We start from the raw sequence: 14,928 nt of genomic DNA on the forward strand, positions 1-14,928 counted from the left end.
GTTAACATATTGCTGCTAAATAAAGATGCCCAGCCACAGTCTGCTGAGCACATATAACAATCAGAGATCTCAAACATGAGTTTGAAAAAAAGTCTACAGAGCACATAAAAAAAAGAGGCAGCAGCTAAGTCTTTCTTGTTGTTCGTTATCTGTACATAGATTTAACAATGCAATGTTTAATTCTCATTTTAATGACCAGAAAATTGCAGTCCTTTGTAATTCCTGGCTCATCCTAAACAAATATAAAGCAATAAGGTCTCATTCTAACTATGGGCCTCAGTGTTCTCCCCAGAATTTTTTTCCAGCATGGGTGGCATGAAAAAGTAGCTGGATGGGGCAATATGAGAGAATGCAGGGTTGGTGCTTCTGTGTTGAACTCTGCTTATAGCACAGGAGGAGGTGAGCTGATAACAGCCGGGTGCTCACCAAAACTAGTCGGGTGGAGCACCTGGCTAAAAGAGCCTGGGGAGAACAATGCGCCTGATGCTCTACACTGCAGTTAAATTGCTGAACGCAGGAAGCACAAAGCAATTTTACCATAATTAACACTAAGGAAGCACCACATGTTAACCCTTATCGTCATGGACATTATCGCAATGTATATATCACTTAAGTGTCTATCTGTCATGTATATATCACTATATCACTAAAGAGTAGGTTAAGTGGAAAGGGAGAAAAATAAATCAATGCATTGCAAAATGAGAAGTTAAAAAACAGAAGACAGATCAATAAATGATTGATATTTGTCATGTAATTTGTTCATATTATTTTATTCACAACCAGCCCATGTCAGCCTGGCAGACATGAAAAAAAAACAGACAGCACCAACTGGCATTATCTATAACACAATGGCCTCAATTCACTAAGCTTATCTCCTGTCTTTAATAACGTTTCTAGAGTTATCACCATGGTGATGAGGCATGTCGTATTCAGGAAACATTTTACCTCAGGCAAACCTAAAGTTACCTCTTCTGTCTTTAAGTTAACTCTCCAATCCTTAAAATAACTCCAGAGTTAAAGACAGGCTGTTCATTAACTGCGTTTGAAAATAACTACAGAGGAGGTAAATTAACTACAGAGGAGGCAAAATAACTACAGAGGAGGTAAATTAACTACAGAGGAGGCAAAATAACTACAGAGGAGGTAAATTAACTACAGAGGAGGTAACTTAAGGAGAGTCTGAAGCAAGAATAAATCTCGCTTCAGACCTCATAGATAGCAGGGGCACGTGTGCCCCTGCTAAAACGCTGCTATCGCGCGGCTTAACGCGGTCCCTTACCCCCCGAAATACCCTCTGTAATGCGGGGGAGCACTTACTGGTTGGGGCAGGGCTAACCGCCGCAGCCCTGCCCCACGCGCGTCTGTCAGCGCGTATCTCCGCCTCTCCCCCGCCCCTCTCAGTCTTCCTTCACTGAGAGGGGCGGGGGAGAGGCGGCGATGCGCCGCTGATAGACGCGACTGGAGGCAGGGCTGCAGCCGTTAGCCCTGCCTCCAGGAGCGACCAAGTCTGCGACCAAGTGTTGCAGTGGGGGGTTTGGGGGTCAAGGGACCCCCGTTTAGCGGCGCTATTGCGGCGGTTTAGCAGGGGCACACGTGCCCCTGCTAACTATGAGCTCTGAAGCGAGATTTATTCTCGCTTCAGAGTCTCTTTAAGGAATGAAGAGATAAGATAACTCTCTTACTGTGTGGTGGTACGTTTTCTCTTGCCTTATTATCTCCAGCGTGATCTTAGTGAATTGAGGCCAATGTGATAGGAAAGGTTGTTTTTTTTTATAGATATACATATGAACAGAGGGAGATACTGGTTGCTTGGCAGTTGAAACCAGCTGTTATTTCCCACAATGGAACAAGGTACACAGACAGGAAACTGTCAGGACCTAGGTCCTGACATCACACTGTGGGAGGGGTTTCACCACAATATCAGCCGTTCAGACCCCCCTGATGACCTATTTGAGAAAAGGTAAAGATTTCTCATGGGAAAGGGGGTATCAGCTACTGATTGGGATGAAGTTCAATCTTTGGTTACAGTTCCTCTTTAAATAATACTGGTTAAATAGGGCCATACCTAAACCATCAAGCTGCTTAGTCCATAAGAGAAAACCGGTTTGGGTGCGAAGTGGTTAATCATCGTGCGTCCGTGGTTTCAAATGATCGTTCTCTGATATGTGTATGAAGCCTACCAGAGGCTATTAAATTAGGGTCAAAGCACTTGCCATTTAAATGACAGAAAGACTTGCAGTGCACTAATACATGTTTACAGCAATTTAAATATTTGTAAGCCACAATACAAAATGAAAAAGACTAGATTTAGGTCAAATCCATCTCAAGAATTGTTCTTTTGACCTACTCAGGACAGGAGTACTCATTAAGAGCTCTGTCTTTAATGGCTTTATTTACTGTGTCAAGCTTTCAAAATACAATATACTTTTTTAGCAATTTAGTAGATATTACAAATAACTTTTTTTTGATTGTTAAGCTTTTGTGAGCACGAAAATATGCCCATTTGCTTTTCCTTTGCTGAAACAAGTGTTTATGATCATTTTGAAATGTTTAAACCACACCTGAAGTGAGAGGGGTATGGAGGCTTCCATATTTATTTCCTTTTAAACAATACCAGTTGCCCGGCAGTCTTGCTGATCTGTTTGGCTGCAGTACTGTCTGAATCACACACCTGAGGCAAGCATGCAGCTAACCTAATTGGATTTTTCTCAGAAACATCTGACCTGCATGCTTGTTCAGGGTCTATGGCTAAAGGTAATAGATGTAAAGCAGTGGTCCTCAAACTAAGGCCCGTGGGCCGAATGTGGCCCCCTGAGGCTTTTTTACCGGCCCCCCACAAACAAAATGCATTACTTATAGATGCGGTCAGCTACATCTTTAAATATTGGTGTTCCACATATTGATTAGCAGTGCTGGCACCACCCATCCACATGGAAGCCAGAGAGCAGTAATTCCCTGGTTTCCAAATTCCACATCAGTTGACACTGCTGTCCAATTGGACTTCAGGTTGTCTCCTGGGTAGACAAGACAAGACAAATAACATGTACATTGCGCTTTTCTCCTGGCGGACTCAAAGCGGCAGAGCTGCAGCCACTAGGGTGTGCTCTATAGGCAGTAGCAGTGTTAGGGAGACTTGCCTAAGGTCTCCTACTAATAGGTGCTGGCTTACTGAACAGGCAGAGCCGAGATTCGAACCCTGGTCTCCCGTGTCAGAGGCAGAGCCCTTAACCATTACACAATCCAGCATTACACCATCCAGCCACTGCATTACACCATCCAGCCACTGTCTAGCCCGCAAAGACATCATTTTGTGTATACACCGGCCCTCCAGCAGTCTGAAGTATGTTGATCCGGCCCTCGACCCAAAACGTTTGGGGACCCCTGATGTAGAGGATTAGCAAGGCAGCCAGACAACTGGTATTGTTTAAAAAGTAATAAATATATCACCTTCCATATCCCTCTCACTTCAGGTTCCCTTTAAGCCTCTACGGGAATCCCCCTGATGATGTTGGACTTCTCTAAGACAATTTGCCAGGACATATCAGCTTAGTGGATATCTTTTGCAGGAACTTCAAATGAAGGTCCTCCAGCATCTGCCCCCTCCTCTCTGGCTTGTACAGTCCGTACATCGATCATCATGAAACTGAGCTGTACACATTGTTTTGCATAGCAAAGGTGTAAAGTGCACCCAAAGCAACCTGTGACATGATGAGATAAACGTGTATGTACTGTACAAAACATATTAATAACCAGGCTGTTTTACTTGTCTTATTTTGCTGCCTGAAAGAGTTAATTTCTAGGCATGGAAGTGACAGCTTCTGTCTTATCTGTACCTCGTTGGGAATATAGTAAACATCACTGATAAGCAAATTACAGCCACAAAATTCATTTAGGGACACTTAATAGGCTGCCACTGAGCAGAGACTAAAAAACATTCATACTACTTTGTAAATCTTTAAATATAAAATAAAACCATGGGATATATATATATATATATTTTTAGGAGTAGGAGGATAAATATAATTGTTTATCTCATCCGTTTATTCTAACCTCTGGTTCACAGTAAAGTGTGCACCTAGATTTACTAGGAAATAGTTCAATAACAAGAGCAAAGTCCCCAGATGTGGAGAGTGAGAACTGGGCCATAAAGGGTCTGATTTTTATGACAATGCAGTAAAGCAAGATTTACAAAACTTCAAAGTCACATCAGCAGATGGAGCCCCTAGCAAGCATTACATTTTCTCTTAATATAGTGAACATTTTTTAGATGAAAAATAAAGTACTTTTTAATTTTTCTACAAACTTAAGTAAAAGAAACAATAAAACAGCCAACAAAATCACTATATATCACTCGAAACAGCATCAGAGAAACCTTCTCTACACCCAGCAGGGCACTATTTGCATGGAGTTTGTATGTTCTCCCCGTGTCTGCTTGGGTTTTCTCTGGGTACTCCGGTTTCATCCCAAAAACATACAGATAAGTTAATTGGCTTCCCCCAAATTGTCCCTAGAATACGATACATACACTACACAATACATACATAGACATGACTATAGTAGGGATTAGATTGTGAGCTCCTCTGTGGGACAGTTAAATGTCAAGACAATATACTCTGTACAACGCTATATAAATACTAAATAATAATGTGAGAGAGCTAGTAAAAGAGTACCTGCAGTTGCATAAACATGCTGAGATTACTATGTGCCTATACAAAGACAATCCTATTTTAAACTTCCCCTTCTTCCAATTTTTTTTTTAAATATATTTTACTGTAAGGGTTAATAATCCAAGGTTATAATTTCCAGACTCTCTGCCCTCTGGTGAAGCAAAATTCTCTTACAACTGATAAAAGGTCAAAAAAATGTGAGTGACATTGAAGCAAACATTCTTGACAGCAAGAAACATGTAAAAAGTTTAGTAGGTCATCATTACTCTGTATGGGAGTTGAGTAAGCATTCCGAGCAGCAGTAGATGTCAGTGAGAAGGTTCAATCATAAAACCTAGATTTTTAATTTTTAAAACCAAATAAGAACATGCGATTCCAGGAATATCCTAAGAAGAAGCCCTTGCTACACACGTTCAATTATTATTGGCCAATAACTGACCAACTTTACCAGCTATATGTAGAATGAGGGTTTACCTACACAATCTGCTCATAATATTAAATATCTGTTGACCCTCATACTACATGAAGGTGGTAAAATTGGTCAGTGATTGGCCAACCATAATTGAAAGTGTGTACCAGGCTTTAGGTCTGTAGATACAATTATTAATCCCATCAATGTATTTTCCCTTTAGGGTTATGCTAAATCTTCCTATCTATATCTATCTATCTATCTATCTATCTATATATATATATATATCTCCAGTATACAGGTAGTCCCCGGTTAATGAACGAGAGATAGGGACTGTAAGCTCATACTTAACCTGAATCAGTTCTTGAGTTGGAACACTGTGTGCCATCTCTGTCCCCTGTACCTCCTCTGTGCCCCCCTGTGCCTACTGTGTCCCCCTCTGTGTCACCTCTGCCCTCTGTGTCTGCTTATACAAGTTTAACCACTTCGCGTCCCTGGTGTTTTCCCCCTAAAAATCCTGAGCAGTTTTCTATATTTCACACTCCTCCCATTCATAAGCCAATAACTTTATCAATACTTATCACACATAAATGATCTATACCTTGTTTTTTTGGCCACCAATTAGGCTTTCTTTGGGTGGTACTTTTTGCTAAGAATTATTTATTTTGTATGCATTGTAAAGGGAATAATGAAAAAAAAAATGAAAAAAAGTCGTTATTTTTCAGTTTTCAGACCTTACAGTTTGAAAATAAAAAGTGTTACCATAGATAAAACCCGCGCATTGTATTTGCCCATGTGTCCTGGTTATTTCAACATTCAAATTATGTTCCTAGTACAATGTATGGCGACAGTATATTATTTGTAAATAAAAGTGTATTTTTTCCATTTTTTCGCATTGTACTTTATCAGTAATTACAAGCCATATTTGACAAAATAACAGTAATTTACCCTCATGGCATACATATTCAAAAAGCTAAACGCATTTATTAGCTTCCACCCCGTAGTTAACCAGATGTGCCCCTTTATTCCCCTCCGCCATACCCCCCCACCCATAGATAACCAGGTATGCTACTTTATTACCTCTGCCTCCCCCCCCCCCCCCCCCCCCCCATAGATAGCCAAGTGTGCCCCTTTATCGCCCCCTCCCGGTATAAACAGCCAGATGTGCCATTTATTTGCCCCTCCCCATATAAAAGGCCAAGATGTGCCCCTTTATTAGCCAGATTCACCTCTTTGTCCTCCCACCCCCATTGATAGCCAGGTGTGCCCCTCTCTTCTTCTCCCCCAACAGAGAGCCAGATGTACCCCTCTATTCCCACACTTCTCCATGGATAGCCAGGTGTGCCCTTTTTTGCCCCCAGTATAGCCAGATGTGCCCCTTATTAGCTCCTCCCCCCAGTATCAACACATAGATATGCCCTTTTGACCCTGCCATGGACAGCCTGATGTGCAGATTTATTCCCCCCCCCCTCCACATAGATAGCCAGGAGTGCCCCTTTGCTCCCCACCTCCATTGCTAGCCAGGTATGCCTCTATACCCCATAGATAGCCCGGTGTGCCTCTATGCCCCCCTCCCCCCATTAATGGTAGATGTGCCCTTTAAATCCCCTAACTATATGGACTGTAACTTACACACTCTCCTCAAACAACCCCCCCATGCAGCGATTGGGCAGCAGGCAGGATTAGCAGCATGTAAACAACATATCTCACCTCATTCCAGCGCGATCAGCCTCCCTTCCGTGCATCACCGCTGCCTGTGTCTTAGTGCCGAACGGATCGAGTCCCGGCTTGATGACGTCATCAAGCCGGGACTCGATCCGTTTAGCATTAAGACACAGGCAGCGGTGATGCATAGAAGGGAGGCTGATCGCGCTGGAACGAGGTGAGGTATGTTGTTTACATGCTGCTAATCCTTCCTGCTGCCCAATCGCTGCATGGGGAAGAGGGCTTACTACAGGGAATCGGGCGGGGGGTGGCAGGATCAGACCCCAGGAAGGGGATCCTTGATTAGTGTAGGATGGATGATAGAGGATAATGAGCCCAGGTGCGTGCTAGCACGCACCCTGTGCTCATAAAATTGCAGTAACTTATTTTCACGTCATGTGGCTTTTAGGAGCCACTTCAGATGACGTGATTATACTGTATGCAGGATGGGAACTGGTTAAAAGCCATTTTTTCTTTGAATTTTTAAAATCGATTTTCTCAAAAACTACAAGTCCAATTTGAAAAAATTTTTGTGACTTGTTCCCATGGAAACACAGAATCCATGCCGTTCGTATCAGCGGGTCGTTCGTAAGTCGGAGACTACCTGTAATTGTCACATGACTTCCAGCGCCCAGGACAAATTGCGCCATGTCATGTGATTATGGCGTACTGAGCATACACCATGAATGTGATTTGCTTTCCCCCTTATGGATAAACCAGTAAAATTTGTGAACTGAATAGCACCATGAAGATAATTTTTTTTAGACTAAATCTTCACAAACATACATTTTCTCAAGTCCTTTTCACATCAATGTACTTTATTTTCAAAAAGAAATTAAATTTCACTAAAATATAGAATTTTTTTTTTTTTTTTTTTTGCAAAAAGTTTAGAACAGTTTTCACTGGTAATTTACAATTACAATGCGCGAGTTCCTGTGTGTTTTGACATGACTTTCCTGCGATCATTTGTTTTTGTATTTTTGTATTGCAATTGCATTTTCCTGAGGATTCGATACAAAAAAAGTGAGCAGGAAATTGCAGGGAAATCGCATAGCAATGCGTTTTGCTATGTTATTTTCTTGTGCCCCTATTCGGTTTAACCCAAATGCAAATACAGGGAAAAAAATCAGCGCTATGCTTTTATAAAAAAAATCTAATTGCATCAGTGAAAGATAGGCTCCACGATCATGGGCTAATTGCATGTAAGCCAATTAAACGAAAGAAAAGGACACTGAGAGCCCGATATGGTGTAGTATGCAAAATAAATGAGGTATATTAAGGTAAGTAATTATTATCCTCACAAAACTGGGTCACCATAAGGCCACCACTATACAGGCAGGCGAGGAGATTAGACCTGTCCTCACTCAGGATTAAGATGTCGCTCTCTGTAGATCGGGAGAAGAAAGGGGATAAAAACCCCTCCACCAGAGGTGGACACAGGTACTTTAAAGGAGAACAGAGGCGCCAACAGGATAAAGCGTACTAAAATCTTTAAAGATCTCAAAGGAGGAAGTGGTGGACTTACCTCCCCGAAGCAGACATGAAACTGTTGTTTATTCAAAACAGAAACATTTATTCATATATTGCAAATAGACAAAAGCAAGGCGTTTCACAGGCGTAATCCTGCTTCTTCAGGCAATAACGATAAGGAGTGCACAACAGTGTTTTCTCTAGATCACGCTCAGAGCCTCTTTGTATTAAAATATGGCTGGAGGAAAAACCCTCAGAAAAATGAGAATTTTTGTAAAAAATGTTGGCAAAACAAGAATCACGATATTGCTTATCTCTTACTGGCCATGACTGCTGCTCCCAGGGTATGAGGCACAGGAAGTCAGTCACATTTTTACGTTAGATGTCTGCTTAAGGCCATTAATGGCTGAATGTTCTAGTCTTGTGTGTTATTGTGTCATGCTGAGGTGGACAGCGCGGTGGCGCAGTGGATAGCACTCTCGCCTTGCAACGCTGGGTCCCCTGTTCGAATCCCAGCCGTGACCCTATCTGCAACGAGTTTGTATGTTCTCCCCGTGCCTGTGTGGGTTTCCTCTGGGCATTCACGTTTCCTCCCACATCCCAAAAAACATACAGATAAGTTAATTGGCTTCCTCCTAAATTTACCCTAGACTACGATACATACACTACACGATACATACATAGACATATGACTATGGTAGGGATTAGATTGTGAGCTCCTCTGAGGGACAGTGACAATATGCTCTGTACAGCGCTGTGGAAGATGTCGGCGCTATATTAGTACTAAATAATAATAATGCTGATGAATGGAGGTTGACCAAGGTTATACAAATTCATCCCTGAAGGGGGAGAGGAATTCTAAATTACCTTTAAAAAAAAAAAAAATAACAAAAATAATGACTTAGTACACTGGTAAAAATTCAAATCAACTTCCCATGCAGCACTAAGTTGAAATGTATTAAGTATTGTTTAATGCAGTATGTAAAACAGGCTCACAACCTCCGGGCTTCCTTCCAGTTCCTGTTTTAAGCCCATTGTTTCTCTAATCCTCTACTGTGAAATTATTTTTGCAATAGGAAAAAAATAATTAACTTTTTTTTTTGTACAAATGCCTTTGCTTGCCTTCATTTACAATTTTAAATACCAACTATACAATGTTGCAAGTTACCTAAAAAAAAATTAATAAATACTGTTAGAATTATCAAAATCACATATTCCTTGAAAAGAAAAAAAACTTTAGAAAGACTATACATATATATATTCACTTAAAGATGCAGACAGAGTAATGATTAGAACAGCTTTTGTACATGCTGGATATACAATTATTATAGTATGGAGAACGGTATAATTAATTACAAGCAGTATATAACAGTGCGGAAAGACAACACTCAGACACAATACACTGAGGACGTCACCATTGCATGCATATAGAGGGTGCTGATCTTACCTGACTTCACAGAGCAGTGGATGTGGGCTTTGGACTCGTAGTGGACCCAATCGAAACCGGCTTCCACGGCCAGCCTGGCCAACATGCCATATTTATTGCGGTCCCTGTCGGAGGTGGTGATGTCCACCGCTCGCCCTTCATAATGTAAAGACTCCTCAGTATGATGACCGTCCTCGTCCCAACCCTCCGTCACCCGTAGCTTGATGCCGGGCCACTGGTTCATGACAGAGATGGCTAAAGAGTTCAGGCGGTCTTTACAACGCTGCAGGGAAAGAGAAGACATGAGTTACCTCACTGATATAGAGATTCCCTGTACAACCACCAGATTCCCCACTACATGAATAACTTACCCACATAGTAACCAGATTCCCTTCCCAACAACCAGATTCTCCACAAAACAACCAAATTCCCAACATAATAAATAACTTAAGCAGGCCATACACTCGTTAGATTAGCAGCAGATAGATCATCAGATAGATTTCTGATCTATCTGATGTGTTTAGGAACATTTTTTACTAGGAACAGATTTCCAATAGATTTCAGTATGAAATCTATTGAAGATCGATCTGATGGCATTTTTTGCCAGTCCTAAATTATCGCACCTGTTGCGATAATTGCAGCATCTCTTCACCGTCCTCCCTGGAAGTGCACCACCAAAAGGTGTGTGTGTTAAATGTGTTATATACAGTATATCCTATATAATAAAATCCTTGTCCCTACGTCTTCCTCTGTCCCTGTGTCGGTGGTGTCTAGCGCGCATGCGCAGACTTCGGGCTGTGGCCGTGTGCACATTGCGGGAGGTGGAGGAGATGTCGTACCTGTAGCCAAGCACCGTTTTTTTAACAGGCGGGCCTTTTTACTAGTATATATGTATTTATCATCTTCAGGTCCACATCAGAAAACTACTGACTGTATTCCCTTTGCCGGGAATCTTACCCTCGGCTCGCACATATAGGAGACTCATTCAAGATCGGTATCAAGATTGACGCCAGTATTGGAGTGCAGAGAGGGAAAGCGACCAGTCTGTGCTTCCCAGGAGCCCGCTGCCGTCTGATTGGCCGGGGGGGATGTAGCACGTTCCCCTTGATTCATTGGAGTAAACACAGCAAGTCACAAGTGGTACAGTTCTCGTGCACAAACAGCGTCTGTCTACCCGGAGCAGTGTACGCGCTGCACATTTTTCATTCAATACAACTGAATTGTGCCTACTATACAGCTCCCATCTGGCTGTGCTGTCCTGGAGTTACCCTGCCCACAAAAGCTAACCACACTGCAAACCTCTCATTCATGATCACATCGCTGTCGCTGAATGTTACCTGCTTTAGATAACTTTTGACCTGTTCATGTTTCCACCCCATATTTCCTACTTTTTTCCCGGGTTCCACTACTATACATCAAACAGGATGACCACGCAGGCACTTTGTGATAGTAGCATACATACTGCCTATGCAGGGGCCAAAACATACTGCCTATGCAGGGTTCCAGGAAGTCAGCAAGAAGAAGGGTCCTCCCTACTGAAGCTTCTTATCTGGGCCCCTCAGCAGCAATCACATGTATGAAAAGTCTGCTGCAATGTTTTTCCTTGTTCACAGCAACCAATTAACCACATTACCCAACCACAGGTTTTTTTCCCCTTAAAAACCAGAGCAATTTTCACATCACGCTCCTCCCATTCATTCACCAATAACTTTATTGTTACTTATCACACTGAAATGATCTATATATTGTTTTGTTTTGTTTTTTCACCACAAATTAGGCTTTTTTTTCGGTGGTACGTTTTGCTAAGAATTTTTTCATGTTACCGTATATGCATTTTAAAGGGAATAACAAGGAAAAAAAATCATTCTTTCTCAGTTTTCAGCCATTATAAATGTGCTATGAGAGATAAAACTCATGCGTTTTATTTGCCCATTTGTCCTGGTTATTACAACATTTAAAGTGTGTCCCTAGTACAGTGTATGGCGATAATATTTTATATAGAAATAAAAGGTGTATTTTTCTGTTTAGTGCTTTTAATACTACTGTATATCCAAAATTATGAGCCTTTATTTTCAAAAATAATAGTAATATACCCTCATGAAATACATATTAAAAAGTCTATATGTTAACTATTTATCTATCTTTTTTTAAATGGTGTCTTTTTTAATTTGTTTACAAGTGTTTTATTTTGGTAACTATTGGGCAGGGACGTAAGGGGTAAAAAAATAATAAAAATTTATGTGTATATATATATATATATATATATATATATATATATATATATATATATATATATATATTAATAGTGTTTGTTTTACTTTTTAGCCACACTTAGTTCCTGTGTACTGTTTAGTCCATGGGAAGTATTAGGTGTATCTGTTTACTTTCACTTTATTAATGAATGCCGATGTCTCGCTGACGTCGGCTTTCATTAGTCACAGGCACTGTGATTGGGTTTGGGAACAAGCTGTTACCATTCACGGAATGACGGAATTGCGACAGAAATGAACCGCAGCAGCACATGGATCGGAAACACTACTTTTCCTCGTGAGGGGAAGCCTCTGGATCCTCCCCATCCTCCTTCGTCCCCACAATCCAGCACTGTGCCCCCCCCAAACAGCGGCGAGATAAATATTTACCTACCACGATCCAGCACAGGTGCAGTAGCGGCTCTTCATTCGGGTAAGGCGGAAATAGCCGAACCCGATCATATCCGCTATACTGCACAGGCGCGAGTCTTTTGCGCCTGCGCAGTAGAGCTGATACGATCGGGTTTGGCTGTTTCCGTCTTAGCCTGAACGAAGAGCCGCTACTGCGCCTGTGCTGGATCGTGGTAGGTAAATATTTAAGCGCAGTTGCAGAACTTGTCAAGCCTTGTCAAGGAAGTTTCGTTGGAGCCAGTGTAGGATCCCCCAGGCTACAAAGGACGGGGAAGCCTCATTGGGACCCTGAGCCTTCCCCCTCCCTAGGTAAGTATCCCCCAGAATCTCTTTAAAGGGAAGGTCCAAGCAAAAAAAAAAAAATGAGATTCACTTACCTGGGGCTTCTACCAGCCCCATGCAGCCATCCTGTGCCCTCGTAGTCACTCACTGCTGCTCCAGTCCCCCGCTGGCAGCTTTCTGACCTCGGAGGTCAGGGCCAAATTGCGTACATTTTTACACATTCCCGCTAGTGCAGGAACATTAACACATACATTTTTACGCGTTAGTGGTGAAACGCGTAAATTTTTGTTCCTGCACTAGCTGGAATGCGTAAAAATGTATGCAATGTGGCCCTGACCTCCGAGGTCGGCAAGCTGCCAGCGGGGGACTGGAGCAGCAGTGAGTGACTACGAGGGCACATGATGGCTACATGGGGCTGGTAGAAGCCCCAGGTAAGTGAATCTCATTTTTTTTTTTTGCTTGAACCTTCCCTTTAAGTTCAACATGTTTGTTGTCTGGTTTAAAAGTCAAAGAAAGAATTGCGATTGTTATGGGCAAAAAGGCAGGACTTGCTTTTCTCAGGGTGGTGATGCCTATCGTAACCCCCCTCTCACCCCAATTGCACCGGCACCCCTTAGCATGCCATGCTAGATAGAGCTGGGGTGATATGCATTGTGTAATTCTGCCCTGTCAGGATGGAGAGATCATCTCTAATAGACTGTTTTATCTCTCTCCCGGGAGGAGTCGTCAGTGCCGGCAGCATTGGGCAGAAGTGAGCTCCTGTCTGCCCGCGTACTGCTGCGCTCATAAAATATGGATGCTTCATTAATGATTCATGCCATGCGGTAATGTTTACAAACCAAAATGTGCCAATGATCTGCGCAGAACCAAGAAACAAGAACACAAACAGCCACATTATCACTATGTCAGCGTCGGGAGAGCCGGCAGCCAACCCAAGCCTGTCTGCTCTGCTGCAGTACGTAAAGAGACACTCCGAGGAGAATGTAAAGAGACATGCTGTACTCATATAGGTGCACAGTTAAAGAGGAACTTTAAAGGACAACTAAAGTGAAAAGAATTTCCCGTCTTGACTACTACAATGCCCTTCCGTCTGGTCTCCCTATGACCCGAACAGCCCCACTGCAGTCCATCATGAATGTGGCAGCCAGAATTATCCACTGCTCCCATCGCTCCACCACGGCGGCTCCCCTCCTTGAATCCCTCCACTGGCTTCCTATCAAGTCCAGAATCAGATTCAAGATACTGTGTCTGACCTACAAATCTGTCCAACCTACATTTCCAATCTTACTCCGAGGTACACACCTAGCCGCTCACTCCGCTCCACCAATGAACTTCGCCTGACCGTCCCCGCATCACTCAGTCCCATGCACGCCTCCAGGACTTCTCAAGAGCTACTCCAACACTATGGAACTCCCTACCTCCACCCATTAGGGCAGCCCTCTTCTTCAACATCTTCAAGAAGGCCCTCAAAACTCACCTTTTCACTCTGGCCTACTACCCCTCACAATTGCTCTAAACCCGCAGCTGAACTCTGGTCCCCTACCTCTCGTGTCCCTACTTCCTCTACATTGTAATCCTTTGGGCAGGGTCCTCCTCCTTTTGTGTCCTACCTGATCATGCACCTCCATTATTGTGCACCCATGCTATGGATCTGAGTGCACTCGACTTGCCTAATCTCCATGCTCCCCTCCAGTGACTGACTAAGCATTACCTTGTACTCATACTGTGCTGCATGATCTGGTCTTTCTTGTATTCCTGTATTGTCATATTGCTGTATGTCACCCCTAAATGTTGTCTGTAACCTTAACTAATGTCCAGCGCTGCGTAATATGTTGGCACTTTATAAATACAATAAATAAATAAGAATATGGAGGCTGCCATATTTATTTCCTTTGAGGCTGGTTTCACACTGGAAACCAGCGTCAGCGAAGCGTCACCCCCGATGCACCGCACTGTGAAAAACAGGCCTTCAGGAAACACAAGCGCAATTGCACGGTGTACCCTGTCTGGCTGTCGGCCCTGTCGCGCACTTGGCATCACTTCCTGCTTCGGGTATGCGGAAGTGCGTGGAAGCGTATTGTTAAAATACGCTTCCGTGCATGCGTGCCGTGGCGGTGATTTTTAAAAAAAAATCTACGTATCGCTATAGACTAAAATGACTTCCGGGCCGACACAGATTGCTGCAGCTTGCCACAGAATCCGCACAGTAACGTAGTTCTGGCCCTGAAGCACACCAGAAACAAGCATGCAGCTAAGGCAGAGGATCAGCAGCATAACCAGGCAACCAGGTAACTGTATTGCTTAAAGAGA

At 42.8% G+C, this 14,928-nt stretch overlaps 1 protein-coding gene and 1 long non-coding RNA gene across 4 annotated transcripts in view; one reads left to right on the top strand and one right to left on the bottom strand.

Annotated features, from left to right (window-relative positions):
* The window catches only part of LOC137525142 (uncharacterized), a 435,287-nt gene that overhangs the window by 230,756 nt on the left and 189,603 nt on the right, over positions 1 to 14,928 (top strand). The window lies entirely within an intron of this gene.
* The window catches only part of IHH (Indian hedgehog signaling molecule), a 146,893-nt gene that overhangs the window by 61,962 nt on the left and 70,003 nt on the right, over positions 1 to 14,928 (bottom strand). Inside the window, exon 2 of the mRNA XM_068245998.1 lies at positions 9,698 to 9,959. Within this exon, the coding sequence (XP_068102099.1) occupies positions 9,698 to 9,959 (262 nt within the window). The remainder of the gene's footprint in view (positions 1 to 9,697; positions 9,960 to 14,928) is intronic.

This window comes from Hyperolius riggenbachi, chromosome 7, assembly GCF_040937935.1.
Source record: "Hyperolius riggenbachi isolate aHypRig1 chromosome 7, aHypRig1.pri, whole genome shotgun sequence".
Classification (NCBI taxonomy): domain Eukaryota; kingdom Metazoa; phylum Chordata; class Amphibia; order Anura; family Hyperoliidae; genus Hyperolius; species Hyperolius riggenbachi.